At 45.5% G+C, this 17,570-nt stretch overlaps 2 protein-coding genes across 5 annotated transcripts in view; one reads left to right on the plus strand and one right to left on the minus strand.

Moving 5' to 3' along the window:
- Nucleotides 1-312: 312 nt before the first annotated feature.
- On the minus strand, nucleotides 313-15,070 carry NOA1 (nitric oxide associated 1). 2 transcript variants are annotated; one of them, XM_032274311.1, is made up of 7 exons: nucleotides 13,818-15,070; nucleotides 11,306-11,470; nucleotides 10,580-10,803; nucleotides 5,281-5,412; nucleotides 3,540-3,656; nucleotides 1,042-1,162; nucleotides 315-615 (listed from the first exon to the last, which is right to left on the minus strand). In XM_032274311.1, the coding sequence occupies exons 1-7, from the start codon at nucleotides 14,959-14,961 to the stop codon at nucleotides 404-406; spliced, it is 2,115 nt and encodes a 704-aa protein (XP_032130202.1). In that variant the 5' UTR covers nucleotides 14,962-15,070; the 3' UTR covers nucleotides 315-403. The 2 variants fall into 2 exon arrangements, with proteins under 2 accessions (XP_032130203.1, XP_032130202.1); XM_032274312.1 differs by lacking the exon at nucleotides 5,281-5,412 and having other exon boundaries at nucleotides 313-615.
- Nucleotides 15,071-15,706: 636 nt separating this feature from the next.
- POLR2B (RNA polymerase II subunit B) overlaps nucleotides 15,707-17,570 on the plus strand; it is a 55,179-nt gene continuing 53,315 nt past the window's right edge. For 2 of the 3 annotated variants that reach the window (XM_032274314.1, XM_032274316.1), the window contains exon 1: nucleotides 15,707-16,075. In XM_032274314.1, the coding sequence (XP_032130205.1) occupies nucleotides 16,057-16,075 (19 nt within the window). In that variant the 5' untranslated portion in view covers nucleotides 15,707-16,056. The remainder of the gene's footprint in view (nucleotides 16,076-17,570) is intronic. The other variant, XM_032274315.1, reaches the window with a different exon arrangement.

Consider the following 17,570-nt stretch of genomic DNA (forward strand, 5'->3'; position numbering starts at 1 on the left):
GGTGGCTCATGCCTGTAATCCCAGAACTTTGGGAGCCTGAGGTGGGTGATCACTTGAGGCCAGGAGTTCAAGACCAGCCTCGCCAACATGGCAAGACCTTGTCTCTACTAAAAATACAAAAATTAGCCAGGTGTAGTGCCATATACTTGTAATCCCAGCTACTCAGGAGGCTGAGGCATGAGAATCACTTGAACCAGGAGGTGGGGGTTGCAGTAAGCTGAGATCACACTATTGTACTTCAGCCTGGGCAACAGAGCAAGACCCTGTCTCAAAAAAAAAAAAAAAAAAAAAAAAAGAAAGGAAAAAAAAGGATGAGAGTGGAAGTTTTATTTATGTTTAATACAATTTCAGTGTCTATTGTTATGTTCAATACAGTTAATACCTGGAGTGAACAAGGTTGGTCTTACACAGCTCTCTGTCCTTTCTTCTTCTGCAGGTTGTATACAAGGGAAGGAGGCTTCTTGGTTTTATAGGCCACACTTTTCTTGATGCGCTTTCCTTTGACATTAACGATATATGGCAAGAGAGGAGGCCGGATGGTTAAAACTGTTCCTTCAGGTGTATAGGCCCGGAGATGCAGTCTGTCCTTAACGTTAGGTGTTACTGCAACCCAACCTATGCAGGCATGTGACACAACACAAAACGCTGTTAGCAATTATCTTATTCAAAATACAAAACCAAAGCTGAAAATGGAACACCAGAGAAGGCTGTCACTCTCTTATTATTTTATTCTTATTTTTTAAGAAACTGTGTCTTGCTATGTTACCCAGGCTGAGGTCAAGTTCCTGGATTCAAGCAATCCTCCTGCCTCAGCCTCCTGAGAAGCTGGGGGCACGGGTGGGCACACCTTATTTTAATGAAAGCATACAATATGTTTGTGAAAAGTACAAATTTATTTTCAGAATAGGCTGTATTTTATGAATAAACTAGTAGGTATATCTTAAAAAATCAGTTTTCATCAGTTAAGGCACTTTTCTATAAAAAATATTGTCAGTAAGACTGCTTTATTCACTTTTTAAAAAGTGCTTGGCATCAAATTACCTGCAGAGGAAAACTTGATGTCAGCCACTGCTTCAGATTCCCCCAGTCCTCCTTTTAATGTAATGTCTTCAGCAACAAGAGGAGGAAACCCTGCCATTCGTTCTTTTCCACCCATTGGAACCTTCCAATGAAATAAAGATATTTAGAAGTTAAAATTAAATTTCTTGGAACTCTAACATTAAGTAAATCACTGATAAGGTAATTCTGTACAGGGATCAAAAAAAGCAAGGGAACTCTGTGAAGGGATGAAGCCTACAAATCTCAGGGCCCTGGGCCACAGTGGGCAAGCACCTGGCAGCAGCTTCTGGACAGAACTGTGCTTCACTGACACTGTTTTAGAGCTCTCCACAGGGCTTCACATAGATTAATGTTGGGCAATGAAGGCATGGTCCTTCCAAGTACCTTAGTTCTTGTAGGTGTGGACATGAAGATTAATGCCTGGTCTTTATGGGTTAAGGGTCCATGTGAAATGGGTAAGATTTAGCTTCTATGTTTACAGATGTTTCCATGAATTAGAAATACCTGGATATATTTATTGTTTTCTTCCCCCCCTCTCGTCCAGGATCATCATTAACGATGAGGACATATTTATATATACATATTTTTTGAGATGAAGTTTCCCTCTTGTTGCCCAAGCTGGAGTGCAATGGTGTGATCTTGGCTCACTGCAACCTGTACCTCCTGGGTTGAAGCGATCCTCCTGCCTTAGCCTCCTGAGTAACTGGGATTACAGGTATGCGCCATGACACCAGGCTAATTTTTTGTATTTTTAGTAGAAATGGGGTTTCACTGTGTTAGCCAGGCTGGTCTTTTTTTTTTTTTTTTTTTTTTTTGAGAGGGAGGGGCATTCTTTTTACCCAGGCTGGAGTGCAATGGCACGATCTCGGCTCACCGCAACCTCCGCCTCCTGGGTTCAGGCAATTCTCCTGCCTCAGCCTCCTGAGTAGCTGGGATTACAGGCACGCGCCACCATGCCCAGCTAATTTTTTGTAGTTTTTAGTAGAGACGGGGTTTCACCATGTTGACCAGGATGGTCTCGATCTCTTGACCTCGTGATCCACCCGCCTCGGCCTCCCGAAGTGCTGGGATTACAGGCGTGAGCCACCGCACCCGGCCCCAGGCTGGTCTTGAGCTCCTGACCTCAGGTGATCTGCCTGCCTCTGCCTTCCAAAGTGCCGGGATTATAGGTGTGAGCCACTGTTCCTGGCCGTGACTAGATAATTTATTCATATTCATTAGCAAATCTCTCCTGTGTTTAGCACTAAGGATACAAAGATAGATTTTGCAGTACGGTTCCTGCCCCCAAGAATATCAAAGGGGCAAATAATATGTAAGCAAATACAAGGTCAGAAATGTACTGTGAGGTGTCTATAAGTACTATGGCTGTGAAGGAAGGAGTAATGAATGTGTTCAGTCAAGGAAAACATCAGTAAAGAAGCAATATATATATAAACAAACTACAGCAACAATAAAAACAAAGCAATATATGTGCAGTATTCTGAGAAATAAATCAGTTATTTGGTGGAAAGATATTCGGTCACCACAGGTACAGACAAAAACTGGAAAAAGGATGATGAGTTCAGGGAACGGTAGCTTAATTGTCCAAAGTATTGGGGTGTGTGTGTGTGTGTGTATATTAGTGATGACCCTGTAATACAACTTTCTGCAACAACATCAGTACTAGGCACTCAAAATGTGTCTGGTGCCACTAAGCAACCATATTTAAAATTTTACTTTTCTTTGTTAAGAGACAGGGCTTCACTCTGTCACCCAGGCTACAGTGCAGCGGCATAATCATGGCTCATCACAGCTTTATACTCCTGGGCTCAAGTGATCCTCCTGCCTCAACCTCCTGAGGAGCTGGGACTACAGGTGCATGCCACCATACTTGGCCAACTTGAGCAAATTTTTTTTTTTTTTGAGACGAAATCTTGCTCTGCTCCAAGGTTGGAGCGCAGTAGCACACTCTTGGCTCACTGCAACCTCTGCCTCCTGGGTTGCAATTATCTGCCTCAGCCTCCTGAATAGCTGGGATTACAGGTGTGCGCCACCACACCCAGCTAACTTCTGTATTTTTAGTAGAGACAGGGTTTCACCATCTTGGCCAGGCTGGCCTTGAACTCCTGACCTTGTGATCCACCTGCCTTGGCCTCCCAAAGTGCTGGGATTATAGGCATCAGCCTCCATGCCTGGCCTAACTTCAGCAAATTTTAATTGTAACTAATATATTTAAATTTATATAGCCACATGTGGCTAATGGCTACCAAATTGGACAGTGTAGTCTAGAGAAAAAACAGCTGTGTGGCTAGTCTAGGATCAGTCTATAAGAGCAATCTCGCTTTATAGCCATAATTCTCAAAGAGAATAAGGTGAGGAGAAAGTCAGCTCAAGTTATCATATAACAGTTCTATCCAACAAAGGCTTTCTTAACAGAGCTATGGGACCATCCCAGTGTGTACTAACCATAACCATGGAATCATCAAGGCGTGTTGCCTTACCTGGAGTAACGTATGACCCGCATGCTTCTCATACAGAGCATCTGCCTTGTCCAAGGAGGTGATATGCACAGGGAGGAAGTTGGAAGCCACAACTGTAAACCAAGCTGACTGATTTCCCTAATAAAGGAGGAAGCTATTTTACCTGGTGAAAAACTAGGAAAACCTGCATATTACAAGGTACAATCAATTATCAAAAAAACAAAAAACAAACAAAAACCCAATCAGACTCCCTTTATAAGCACCGGTATGGCAGTAGCTGTAAATCAAATTATACTAAGAACAGAGACACAATACCAAAGCAGTGCATTTTAGCAATTCCTGTGAAACTATGACTTCTTTGACAGACTCAATACTATTTTTGAAAAACATGTCTATTATTAAATATAAAAAGGAAATATTGTCTGCTTTAATTGTTTCTGTGTAAAGTCAGGTTTCAAATACTAACATTTTATGGGCTCTAATGAAATATATAAGGTTTCAAGCCTGGTGTGGTGGCTCATGCCTGTAATCCCAGCACTTTGGAAGGCCAAGGTGGGTGAATCCCTTGAGCTCGAGTTTGAGACCAGTCTGGGCAACACGGCAAAACCCTGTCTTTATAAAAAATACAAAAATTAGCTGGGTGTGGTGATGCATGCCTATAGCCCCAGCTACTTGCAAGGCTGAGGTGGGAGGATCATTGAGCCCTGGAGGTTAAGGCTACAGTGAGCTGTGACTGTACCACTGCACTCTAGCCTGGGCAACAGAGTGAGACCCTGTCTCCAAAAAAAAAAAAAAAGAAAACCCCTAAAACAAAAAAACCAACAACCCCCCAAAATGAAATATATAAGGGTTCTAAGTATGTAAGGCAAAATTTCTAACAAAGTATGAGCAAACACAAAACCCAAGAAATGTGCTATAGTAATGGCCTGTAAGTTGTATTGTGTTGTTGAAAATATCTATGTTTCATTTTTCTTTTTTCTCTTCACTTTAGCAAAATGGAGAGCGATTTTACAGACACTCCAAAATCCCTAGATGCTATGTAAATGAATGCCAAACAAAATAGTATATGCATAAAAACATACATATCATGGGATACAAAGTGTGGAATTAATTTAATGCACATAACCCTGTACCTAAAGGTTTGACTTTGATTCCCATGTGAAATAAAACCATAGGATAGGGATAGTATCTTGTCTTAAATGGCAAGCTGTGTGGGGTACTCAATTGAAAACATGGTTTTTAAGACTTAGCACTTTTGTTGGGGCATGGGGGAAGAGGGCATTTCTTTTCCCCAAGTTTTTTTTTTTTTTTTTTAAATGGAGTCATGCTCTGTTACCCAGGCTGGAGTGCAGAGGTGCGATTTGTACTCACTGCAGCCTCCACCTCCCAGCTTCAAATGATCTTCCTGCCTCAGCCTCTCAAGTAGCTGGGATTACAAGCGTGTGCCACCATGCCTGGCTAATTTTTGTATTTTTAGTAGAGATGGGATTTCACCATGTTAACCAGGTTGGTTTTGAACTCCTGGCCTCAAGTGATGCACCTGCCTCAGCCTCCCACAGTGCTGCAATTACAGGTGTGAACCACCATCCCCAGCCATCCCCAAGTTTTTATCACAGAAATTTTTAAACATAAAAACAAATTAAACTCTATACAATCACAGCTTAGTTATCAACATTTTGTCAGTCTTGTTCATGTATCTGCTTCCATAAAGTGAATCTCAATATTTAAAAAATCATTTTTTAATGGTATGGACTTTACTTACCTGCAAGAAATCTATGCGGCCTATAGCACCCAAAAACAGAACCATTCCTGGTTTAAGCACAAAGGTTCTTGGAACAATGGACTGTGTTGGCAAAACAATATTTACCTCTTTGTCTGTCAGGAGATTTAAAATCTGTGAAGCAAATGGCAGAGTTTTTAAGAAAAATACTTTTATTGAAAATATGACTTACCTGTAAAATAAAAAGTGATGAAATATAGGCCAGACTTCAAAATAAATCAAATTATGTCAGAGTTTGCTACACATCAAATTTGTAGATTCTTCCTATCTAAATTGATCTTAATCTACCGATGGCTCTACCCTTGTTTTACAACTTAATCTATAGTAATGGCAATATAACTTTATAGGAGTATGAGACTTTCCTATGTCAGCAGCATCCCCTAAATGTCAAAATTAATGTGAACCTGAAAGCATGCTGATTCAATACCAAGATAGAAAATATACGCTCTCCAGGCCAGGTGCTGTGGCTCATGCCTGTAATCCCAGCACTTTGGGAGGTCGAGGCAAGCGGATCACCTCAGGTCAGGAGTTCGAGACCAGCCTGGCCAAGATGGCAAAACCCCATCTCTACTAAAAATACAAAAAAAATTAGCCGGGTGTGGTGGTGTTCGCCTGTAATCCCAGCTACTCGGGAGGCTGAGGCAGAGAATTGCTTGAACGCAGGAGGTGGAGGTTACAGTGAGCCAAGATCATGCCACTGCACTCCAGCCTGGGTGACAAAGCAAGACTCCATCTCAAATTTAAAAAAAAAAAAAAAAAAAAGGAAATATATGCTCTCCTTATCAAGGCTTGTGGGGAGGAGCAATTTCAGCTTAAAGGAATGGGTTATGTGACCTCATGTCCTAGTGGTAAGTACATATGCATTAAATGCAAATGGTTACTCCATTCTAGTGCAAGTAAAGTGGCTGAAGAACCTCTTTCTAAATTCTGGTCTTCAATTTCCTTATTTTCCCCAAATATTTAGCAGAGAATGAGAGCAAGTTATAAATCTCCTATGCTTATAACATTGAGGATTTATAATTTATCCCTATGATTTGTAATAAGTCCCTTTTACGGATGAAAAGTTCCTGAAGAGACTAGAGAAAAACAGAAAAGGAAAGACAGAAGTACAAGATTCTGAAGAGATTTAAGAAATCAAAATCTGGTTAAAAAAGAAGGTAAAAATCGGACAAAAATCTTGCAAACTTCTTTCTTAAGAATAACAAGGCCAGGTGCAGTGGCTCACACCTGTAATCCCAACACTTTGGGAGGGTGAGGCTGGTGGATCACCTGAGGTTGGGAGTTCAAGACCGGCATGACCAACATGGAGAAGCCCTGTCTCTACTAAAAATACAAAAATTAGCTGGGCGTGGTGGGGCATGCCTGTAATCCAGCTACTCGGGAGGCTGAGGCAGAATAGCTTGAACCCAGGAGGCGGAGGTTGTGGTGAGCTGAGATCACACCATTGCACTCCAGCCTGGGCAACAAGAGCAAAACTCTGTCTCAAACAACAACAACAACACAAACAACAAAGAATATCAAGAGGCCGGGCATGGTGGCTCACATCTGTAATCCCAGCACTTTGGGAGACTGAGGTGGGTGGATCACCTGAGGTCAGGAGTTCGAGACCAGCCTGGCCAACATGGAGAAACCTGGTCTCTACTAAAAATACAAAGTTAGCCGGGTGTGGTGGCACCCATCAGGGGAAACCTTGTCTCTCTTGCTCTCTTTTTTGTTGAGACAGGATTTCACTTTGTTGCTCAGGCTGGGCTGCAGTGGCATGATGTCGGCTCACTGCAACCTGCTGGGTTCAAGCGGTTTTCCTGCCTCAGCTTCCAGGGATTACAGGCATGCACCATCATGTCCAGCTAATTTTTTTGTATTTTTAGTAGTGATAATGGTTTCGCTATGTTGCCTAGGCTGACCTCAAACTCCTGGGCTCAAGTAATCTTCCCACTTTGGCCTCCCAAAGTGCTGGGACTACAGGTGTGAGGCACTGTGCTGAGCCTGAGTCTTAATACTTCCATTTCACAACAGAGATCCTTGGTTCAGTTTAGCCAACTCTGGTTCAAGAAGTCAAATAAGTGTACCTGTAAACTGACAAGAGAAGCAAACTACTAGTGCTGACAAGACTTTTATATCTAAAATTTTGGGGTTCTCATTCTGCTGTCTAGTATTTTGTAAATTCTTGCCTTTCTGACACAAGTATTTCACAAAGGGTATATGACTGAAGTAACTACTACCCCTGATCTAATAGCATCAGAAAGGGAAAAATTAGGCTGGGCATAACAGCTCATGATCTATAATCCTAGCACTTTGGGAGGCTGAGGCAGGTGGATCACCTGAGGTCAGGGGTTCAAGACCAGCCTGGCCAACTGGTGAAACCCTATCTCTACTAAAAATACAAAAATTAGCCAGGTGTGGTGGCATATGCCTCTAATCCCAGGTATTTGGGAGGCTGAGGCAGGAGAATGCTGAACTCAGGAGGCAGAGGTTGCAGTGAGCCTAGATCATGCCACTGCCCTCCAGCCTGGGCGACAGAGTCAGACTCCATCTCAAAAAAACAAACAAAAAAAAAGAGAATTAAATTAGCTAAAGTGATAGATAGGAATGATAGAAAACTAAAGTGATTAGAAAGCAGTTCTTGGCCGGGCGCGGTGGCTCAAGCCTGTAATCCCAGCACTTTGGGAGGCCAAGGCGGGTGGATCACGAGGTCAAGAGATAAGACCATCCTGGTCAACAAGGTGAAACCTCGTCTCTACTAAAAATACAAAAATTAGCTGGGCATGATGGTGCTTGCCTGTAGTCCCAGCTACTCGGGAGGCTGAGGCTGGAGAATTGCTTGAACCCAGGAGGCGGAGGTTGCGGTGAGCCGAGATCGTGCCATTGCACTCCAGTTTGGGCAACAACAGCGAAACTCAGTCTCAAAATAAAAAAAAAAAAGAAAGCAGTTCTTGGCCAGGCGCGGTGGCTCACGCCTATCATCCCAGCACTTTGCGAGGCCGAGGCAGGTGGATCACAAGGTCAAGAGATCGAGACCATCTTGGTCAACATGGTGAAACCCCATCTCTACTAAAAATACAAAAAAATTAGCTGGGCATGGTGGCGAATGCCTGTAGTCCCAGCTACTTAGGAGGCTGAGGCAGGAGAATTGCTTAAATCCAGGAGGTTGTGGTGAGCCGAGATCGCACCATTGCACTCCAGCCTGGGTAACAAGAGCGAAACTCCATCTCAAAAAAAGAAAGCAGTTCTGAACTTATGGACTGCTAAGGAAGAAAAGATGGCGTGAGCAATTATTCTAGGAGGGCAATAGAGTTAAAAGGTCTATGATTCAATGACAGGGGACACCAGATAGAATACAATTTTGAGAATGTAAGTGTTCCTGATGAGGCCAAAAAAAGCACCTAAGAAACCCATGTGGTTTCGTAGGGAGATATGGAGATAATTAGAGTATTCAGAAACTGGTCAGCAACTAGATTCAAAGGACTTGATTAATGAATCTGTTGTGAGCCTGTATCCTGGATGCACATTTGAGTCAATCAATGATCTGAATGAAGATTCAAATTGCAAATATAAAAGTAATGAGGGCTGGGCGCGGTGGCTCACGCCTGTAATCTCAGCACTTTGGGAGGCCGAGGCGGGCAGATCACGAGGTCAAGAGATCGAGACCATCCTTGCCATGATGAAACCCCCTCTCTACTAAAAATACAAAAATTAGCCGGGTGTAGTGGCACGCGCCTGTAGTCCCAGCTACTCGGGAGGCTGAGGTGGAAGAATCGCTTGAACCCAGAAGGCAGAGGTTGCAGTGAGCCGAGATTGCGCCACTGCACTCCAGCCTGGCGACAGAGCAAGACTCCGTCTCAAAAAAAAAAGTAATGAGATTTAATGAATATTTAACAGAATAAGATATAGAATGAATTTAATTCGACAAAGTCAAAGTTACCTATGAGACCCAAAGTTATCCATGAGCAACTGGATTAAAGAGAGGCACAGGGATAAGACAGGTGGAGTTAATGCTATTCTAACTCATGCTCCCCTGAGAGCACTTAGTTCTCAGTGTCACACTTTAAGAACAAACATAGAAAACACTCTGAAGAGGCCTGGTACAATGAATAGCCTGTTTCTCAGGCAGCAGTGCTGTAGGGAATGAAGACAAATAATCCCAGATTGTCAGCACAGTAAATGCTCAATATTTGCTGGATAAACTAACAAAAGTGAAGAAAGGGTAGGGGTAGGTGAAAAAGAGATAGGACATTAAAGTATTTCAAAGTCTGGCAAGGGAAATAGGTATTATGTTAGTCCCAGATGGCTTTGGGTAACAATGGGTACATGTCATAGGGAGGCTGTTCAGCTCAATACACTCAATACAAACAGAAGGTCAAAGACCCAAATGGGTTATGTGGGAAGGTGACGTGACACAATTTCAGCTAATGGTGAGTCACTCCTTTCAGTTCAAGATGGAGGACCCCTTGATGGATATATTATAGAAGTAATTCAAGCAGGGACTAGGGAGCTGGACTTCAGGGATATTCATGTTTTTTTCCAGCCTCAAAACCTAGGCTTCTGTAAACGTTTCCCTAATTAAGGTAACAATCACAATGATAAAATAAGTTGGTTGCCGGGCGCGGTGGCTCAAGCCTGTAATCCCAGCACTTTGGGAGGCCGAGGCGGGTGGATCACGAGGTCAAGAGATCGAGACCATCCTGGTCAACATGGTGAAACCCCGTCTCTACTAAAAATACAAAAAATTAGCTGGGCATGGTGGCGTGTGCCTGTAATCCCAGCGACTCAGGAGGCTGAGGCAGGAGAATTGCCTGAACCCGGGAGGCGGAGGTTGCAGTGAGCCGAGATCGCGCCATTGCACTCCAGCCTGGGTAACATGAGTGAAACTCCGTCTCAAAAAAAAAAAAAAAAAAAAAAAAAAAAAAAAAAGTTGGTTGACAGCAATGAAATCTATCAAATGGAATAGAGAACTTGATTGGATATAGATTCATCCTTAAACAGCTTTTATGAATGAATCAGAACTGAGTCTAAAATGGAAGTATACTTCGTTTCTTCCTGTTTTCTGCCAATTAAGACTGTAGTACTTGTGTAATTGAAAGTAAATGTTTCAGAGGCTGATATGAGTAGTAATAAAAACTCCAGTTTTGAATTTAGCTGGCTCTATGTGCATTATACTTTTTCTCTATTGCAATTCCTCTGTTTTGGTAAATTGGCTGTATCTGGGCAGCAGGTGATTCAACATAAACCCACTAAAAAACAAAAGAAAAGTAAATGTTTCTAAAAGAAACCAAATACATACACAATTTTCTTTTGTAATTCCAGGGGTGTCATAAAACCAGTGGGCATCTTTTACATCTTGTGCAGTCAATTGTACTTGTTTGGTGGATTTGGGTGCATCCATAACAGGTTCATTTTCCATGTCAAAGGCAAGTGAATCAGCATCAAACTCAAAGGGAACTTTATCCTTCAAGGGTGCTTTATCCTTCTGTTTTTCTGAATATAAGAATGTCCTTCCAACTCTTCCTAGAACAAGTTATATTAAGGTTATTAGTCACTCTTTTAATACTTTTGACTCCAGACAGAATTTTTATGTTTCCCTCAAACAAGTTACTAGGATTATAGTATATAAAAGTGAGACTACAATGACACTTTTGCTTTTTTTTTTTCCAAATGCAGTGGGAGTCAGACTCTTGAAATAATCAAGGGTGTGGCTGGCTGTGTACTTGGAGTGGTGGGGGCGAGGGTGTGTGGAAATCAAACTGTTTTAAAGAAAGGCTAAAAAGATGTACCAAGAAAAGACAGACAACCTAATCTAAAGCTGCCGCATAGAGTCAAAACTTTACTACCTGTACTGCTCTGGGTTTCTAAACAGTACCCTTACCGCTAAAGGGCCTCTTTGTTGCAGAATAAGGCTGGCAGTCTCTCCCCACAAAAACTGGCTCGCCTCAGACAGCTGTATTTCAGGTTGCTTAACAAAGGATTTTAGCATAGTACCAACAAGGGTTTTCCCACAGAGGATGCTTACCTACGACATAACCATGTTTTTTCAGGAAATTAATCTGATTTTGTTCTTGCTCACTAAGATTGTCTTCAGCTTGAGTTGAATTGTTTTTAAGTCTTTGTTGCCTTTTAAACATTCTGTAAGGAGTTGGGTTGCAAATAGGAAACTTCAGAAGGTTTAATGTAGTACCTGAAATACACAGAATAAATACATCTTTAGAAAACGGAATGGGGGTTAGAAAATGAACATTTTTGAGGCTCTACACTGTGTTGGTTACTGTAATAAAATATAAAATTACTGCCACTTTACAAATGAGGAAATAGGTTAAGAGACTGGCTCACAAGGTTCAAACCAGAATTTGAATCCAAAATCTGCAGGCCCAATTTCTTTCCATTTTTATTACATTACCATCCAGTATAAAAGTAATTCTGTGTAAAATTCAAAGTGCAAGACAGAAAAGAACGAAACTCTGGTTTCAAGGGAACAAATGGTGCAGTCAACTTTTGTCAACTTAAATTTAGACCTGGTCTGGCATGGTGGCCCACCCTGTAATCCCAGCACTTTGGGAGGCCCAGGCGGGTGAGTCACTTGAGGTCAGGAGTTCAAGGCCATCCTCGCTAACACGGTGAAACCCTGCCTCTACTAAAAATACAAAAAACTAGCCAGGTGTGGTGGTGTGCCCCTGTAGGCCCAGCTACTTGGGGAGAATCGTTTGAACCTGGGAGGTGGGAGTTGCTGTGAGCAGAGATCACGCCACTGCACTCCAGCCTCGGCGACAGAGTGAGACTCGGTCTCAAAAAACAAAAACAAAAACAAACAAAAAAATTTAAACCATAGAAGGACTCGTTTTCCAATTACAGATTACAGAAGTTTCTTTCTTTCTTGTTTTTGAGACAGTCTTATTGTTTCCCAGGCTGGAGTGCAGTGGTGCGATCTCGGTTCAGCCTCCCAGGTTCAAGTGATTCTTGTCTCAGCCTCCTGAGTAGCTGGGATTACAGGCACCAACTATCAAGCCTGGTATATTTTTAGTGGAGACGAGGATTTCACCATGTTGGCTACGCTGGTCTGGAACTCCTGACCTCAGGTGATCTGCCCACCTCGGCCTCCCAAAGTGTTGGGATTACAAGTGTGAGGCACTGCACCTGGCCACAGAAGTTTCTTAAAGTCACAAGGCTGATACTTCTGTTTTCTGGGGTCTCACTCTGTTGTCCAGGCAGGATTGGAGTGAGATGGCCCAATTAGGGCTTACTGCCGCCTCGACCTTCTGGGCTTAGGTGATTCTCCTACCTCAGCTTCCTAAGTAGCTGGAACTACAGGCATGCGCCAACAAGCCTGGCTAATTTTTGCATTTTTAGTAGAGACAGGGTTTTACCACGTTGCCCAGGCTGGTCTTGAACTCCTGAGCTCAAGCAATCTACCTGCCTTGGCCTCCCAGAGTACTAGAATTACAGATGTGAGCCACTGAGCCTGGGGAAGCCACACATCATTGCACTAATGGGCTGGGTGTCGTGGCTCACACCTGTAATCCTAGTACTTTGGGAGGACAAGGTGGGCAAATCACTTGAGGTTAGGAGTTGGACACCTGCCTAGCCAACATGGTGAAACTCCATCTCTACTAAAAATACAAAAATTAGCTGGGTATGGTGGTGCCTACCTGTAATTCCAGCACTTTGGGAGGCCAAGGCAGGCAGATCACCTGAGGTCAGGAGTTCTAGATCAGCCTGGGTAACATGGTGAAACCCCATTTCTACTAAAAATAAGAAAATTAGGCTGGGTGTGGTGGCTCACACCTGTGAATCCAACACTTTGGGAGGCCGAGATGGGGGGGGGAATCACGAGGTCGGGAGTTCAAGACCAGCCTGACCAACATGGTGAAACCCTGTCTCTACTAAAAATACAAAACTTAGCCGGGTGTGGTGGTGCATGCCTGTAATCCCAGCTACTTGGGAGGCTGAGGCAGGAGAATCACTTGAACCCAGGAGGCGGTGGTTGCAGCGAGCTGAGATCATGCCACTGCACTCCAGCCTGGGCGAGAGTGAGACTCCGTCTCAAAAACAAACCAAAATCATAAATGTCATTAACGAATTACTCACATGTTGTACGTGTATAGTACACTGGTTTCATATGAATAAACTCAAGATGTGAACAGTAAGATTGAGGGGTGGAGAGAGGTTCAGACAGTAAAAAGAACGCACACTTTCTAGAACAACATACAAAGTAGTCACAAAGCAAATCTCCTGAACAGGAACTTTCCATTTCCTTGCTTTGTTCCCTGGTGTATCTCCAGCGCCTAGTGACTGGGGACAGAGAAGTGCTCCATAATCACTTCTGTTAGAAAATTACAACAACACATCCTCAATTTTTCCTAGCAGTAAGCTGACACAGAAGAGAGGTGTGACCAGAGTGGGGAGAGAATTTTAAAGGGAAGGGTTCAGGCAGCGTAGTGGACATTAAGGGAGGATGTACTCGGTGCCTCGGCCAGGACCAGACGTCTACCTTGTCAGAAAACGAAGAGGGCGAGCCTCCTCAGACCCACCTGGCCAAGGGGAGATGGTGGCCCTGTCGATGGCCTCGGCGCCCTTGGCGGTGCAGTAATCGGACTCCAGGAGTGTGTTAAAGAGAGTGGATTTGCCGGCGTTGGTGGCGCCCACCAAGTAAACGTCCCCACGGTATCGCCAGGAGCTCTGAAGGGCAGAGATCAACTCTTCCACTCCATAGCCGGTCTTGGCGCTGATCAGCCGCACGTCCCTAACCATAGTGCGGGACCAGTCCGACGGATTCGAATTCTCCCGGTCCTGTGGCTCGTCCTTGATGGGGGGCTGTGGCCCTCGGTGGCCAGGGGCCAGCAGCAGTCCGGCGCGGGCACACTCGTCCCAGAGTCGCTCCCGCAGCCTCTGCCTGTAGCCAGCAGCATCCTGGGGCAGGAGGTCCAGTTTGTTTCCCAGCACGATCAGCTGCTTGGATCCCACCAGCGCGGGCAAGTGGGGCAGCAGGGCGTCGGGCAGGTCGAGCAGGTCCACCATGTAGAGCACTAGGGAGGGCCCCGGCCGCCGCAGAGCCGCGCTCACCAGCTCCAGGTACTGGCCGCGGCTCACCTGCAGGTGCAGAGCGCGCCGGTGGTGCACTAGCAGCCAGCAGCGCTGGCACACGGTCCGCGCCAGCCCGTCGTCTGCCTCCGCCGCGCGGAGGAACTTCTCGTGGGGCAGGTAGCCTGGCATGCTGGGGTCCTGGCAGTGCAGCTCTGCCCCGCAGCCCGAGCAGTTCACGCCGCTGGGCTGCACTGCCAGGTCCGGGTGCCTCACAACCCGGTGCTCCCGGAGCCTGGCCCGTAGGTTTTGCTGTCGCCGCTCCTCTCGCCGCTGCTGCCTCTGTTTTTCCTCCTCCTCCTGCTGCTGCTGGAGCTCCCGCAGCTGCTCTTTGGGGGTGGGTTCCGGCTCCGGCTCGAGGAGGTACTCTGGGAAGAGAAAATGCTCCTGCACGTCAGCACTTTCTCCGAAGCCCTCCGTGTCCACGGAGTTATGAGGAATCTCGCGTCCCAGCCTCGATGAGCGCCGGAAGGAGGAGGCAGCAGGGCACCTCCTCCCCAGGAACGGCTCCGGGAGGCCATGGCGCGCTGCCGTGGGAACGGATCCACGCAGGAAAGGGCTCAACAGCCTGAACATTAGGCGCGCCGGCAGCATGAGGAAGTAGCTCTAGGCGGAGGGGCGGAGCCACAAGCTCGCGCGCGCACTAGGGCCCGAGGCGCGCGAGACCCGAGACCAAAGCGCTTGGGTACTTGGGAGGTGTCCTGGTTCTTCTCCTGGCTAATCCCTTGTGTTCTCGCGATTAAAGCTCTGAGACTGAGAACCTACTTAAAGCTGCGGCAAAGGGCCCGGAGGATTAAGTTAGGTGGGCAGAAGAGGTCTGCCTGTGCTTTGGGCTTTTCACTTTCAAGCTTCTTTAACGCCTCACTGCTATCACAAGCAGTCCTTAATAAATCACATTTAAAAAGGGTCTTCCGGCCGGGCGCGTGGCTCACGTCAGCACTTGGAAAGGCCGAGGCGGGGGGGGGTGGGGGCATCACCTGAGGTTAGCAGTTCGAGACCAGCCTGGCTAACATGGTCATAGCCCTGTCTCTACTAAAAATACAAAAATTAGCTGGACATGGTGGCGCGCGCCTGTAATCCCAGCTACTTGGGAGGCAGAGGCAGGAGAATCGCTTGAACCCGGGAGGCGGAAGTTGCAGTGAGCGGAGATCACTCCACTGCACTGCAGCCTGGGCAACAGATCGAGACTCAGTTTCAAAAATTAAATAAATAAATAAAAATAAAACATAGCTTCATGTTGTTTTGATCCTTATAAAGGCAAATAAATTGAGCATCCTAATGTCGCGGATTCACATAACGAATACTTTTCATTAGTAAGCATACTTGATTTTGTTTTCAGGTGTCGTTATTTGTGCAACAGCATTGAAAAACAAGCAGAAATAAAACATTCACGGGACGAGTCCGACCGCAAATTGCGGGAGCTCTCCTCTCAATCAGCCACCGACAGCGGCGGCACACAATTTGCGCGTCGGCAACTCTAACGCCAGCCCCAGCGCGCCCTACACTTTGCGCAGGCGCAGATCCTAACTTTGGCGTTCTTGTGGGCGGCCTTTGGTGTGAGACGCATAGTATTCTGGGAACGCTGGAGACGGAAGTTACTTCGTCCCTAGCTCCAGGCGTTGGTGGCTTCTGTGCGCTTTTTTGTCTTTTTGGTTTCTAGAGTTAGGAACTCGGGAATCGTTCGGCAGTATGTACGACGCGGATGAGGGTAGGTGAACACTGAAAACACACGCCATGGCTGTCCATTTAAGCCGGGAAGCGTGGGGAAGTGGTCGGATGGAGGATTTGGGGCCTTCCCACGCGCGGGCCGCACAGTCCCCCAGCCTTGTTACCATACCTTCCAGGCCCTAGGGAGGGGCGGAGCGTGCAGGGAACTTAGCATTAATGTTGCCGGCTAGGTTCACTGCTGTTCTCAGCCCTTTCTCGTTTCTTTTGATCTTATCCCTGCCTCCTGTATTGTAGCGTGCAGAACCGTAAGATAAATTCCGTTGTTTTGAATTTGTCTGAAGCAAAGGGCACCCTTTAAAAATTATCCTAAAAGCCGCAGTCGACTTACCGAATAGCTCAATTGATGTCAGCATGTGCAAGGCAGTGCGGAAGGCCCTGGAAATACACTGGGACAAAGAATATTGGAGAAGGCGGGTGGGAGGCGAAACTCGGTTTAATCTCACATTTCTTCATGCTTTTTGTAAGTGAAATTGTCTTAAAGGATGGCTTTTAAACTTCTTGTCACAATGCCACAGTTCTCAGATGATATATATTCTGCACAGGACCAATGTATAGCTTTTTCTTTGCGCATATACAATTCTTAGTAGTGGCCGAGTGCAGTGGCTCACCCTGGCACTTTGGGAGGCCGAAGCGCGCCGATCGCTTGAGACCAGCCTGACCAACATGGGGGAAATCCTGTATCTACTAAAAATAGAAAAATTAGCTGAGTGTGGTGGCGTGCGCCTGGATTCCCAGCTACTCAGGAGGCTGAGACCGGAGGATCGCTTGAGCCCAAGAGGCGGAGGTTGCAGTGAGCCGAGATTGCGCCACTGCACTCCAGCCTGAGTGACACCCGTCTCAAAAAAAAAAAACAAACAAAAAAACTTAGTCGAGTCTAGTGTATTTTCGTAGCTGCCTTTTCCGTAGCTGTCCTTTCGGTAGCTGCCCTTTCCATTCTCCGTATCTACTAATTCAAACCTTATTTTCTTCTAGCTCTTAATTCTGTGGCCACACCTTACATCTCTATTTCCTCAGCAACTTCTGATAAATTAGATGGAAAAAATTGAAGCAAAAGCTTAAACTTTTTTTTTTTCTTTTGAGACTTAGTCTAGCTCTAGGCTGGAGTGCAGTGGCACGATCTTGGCTATCTGCAACCTCCACCTCCTGGGTTCAAGCGATTCTCCTGCCTCAGCCCCCCGAGTAGCTGGGATTACAGGTGCCTGCCACCATGCCCAGTTTATTTTTGTGTTTTTAGTAGAAGAGAGAGGTTTCACTCTGTTGGCCAGGCTGGTCTAATACTCCTGATCTTGTGATCTGCCCACCTCAGCGTCCTAAAGTGCTGGGATTACAAGTGTGAGCTACCTCGCCTTGCCTCTTTTTTGGTGTGTGTGTGTGTTTCTTTCTTTCTTTTTTTTTTTTAAGAGATGGGGTCTAGCCATGTTGCCCAGGCTGGTCTCAAACTCCTGATCTCAAGCCATTCGCCTGCCTTGAGCTCC

The sequence above is a fragment of the Sapajus apella genome, unplaced genomic scaffold (genome assembly GCF_009761245.1).
Source record: "Sapajus apella isolate SASKATOON/1434 unplaced genomic scaffold, GSC_monkey_1.0 scaffold5, whole genome shotgun sequence".
Taxonomy (NCBI): Eukaryota; Metazoa; Chordata; class Mammalia; order Primates; family Cebidae; genus Sapajus; species Sapajus apella.

Bases quoted from the DNA above. Each gene is read 5' to 3' on its own strand.
- NOA1 (XM_032274311.1), bottom strand. From the start codon at position 14,961: ATGCTGCCGGCGCGCCTAATGTTCAGGCTGTTGAGCCCTTTCCTGCGT. The intron at 5,413-10,579 runs GTATGTATTTGG...TTTGCTTCACAG, and splicing joins GAATTACAAAAGAAAATTGT to ATTTTAAATCTCCTGACAGA. The intron at 1,163-3,539 runs GTAAGGCAACAC...TTTCATTGGAAG, and splicing joins CGGGTCATACGTTACTCCAG to GTTCCAATGGGTGGAAAAGA.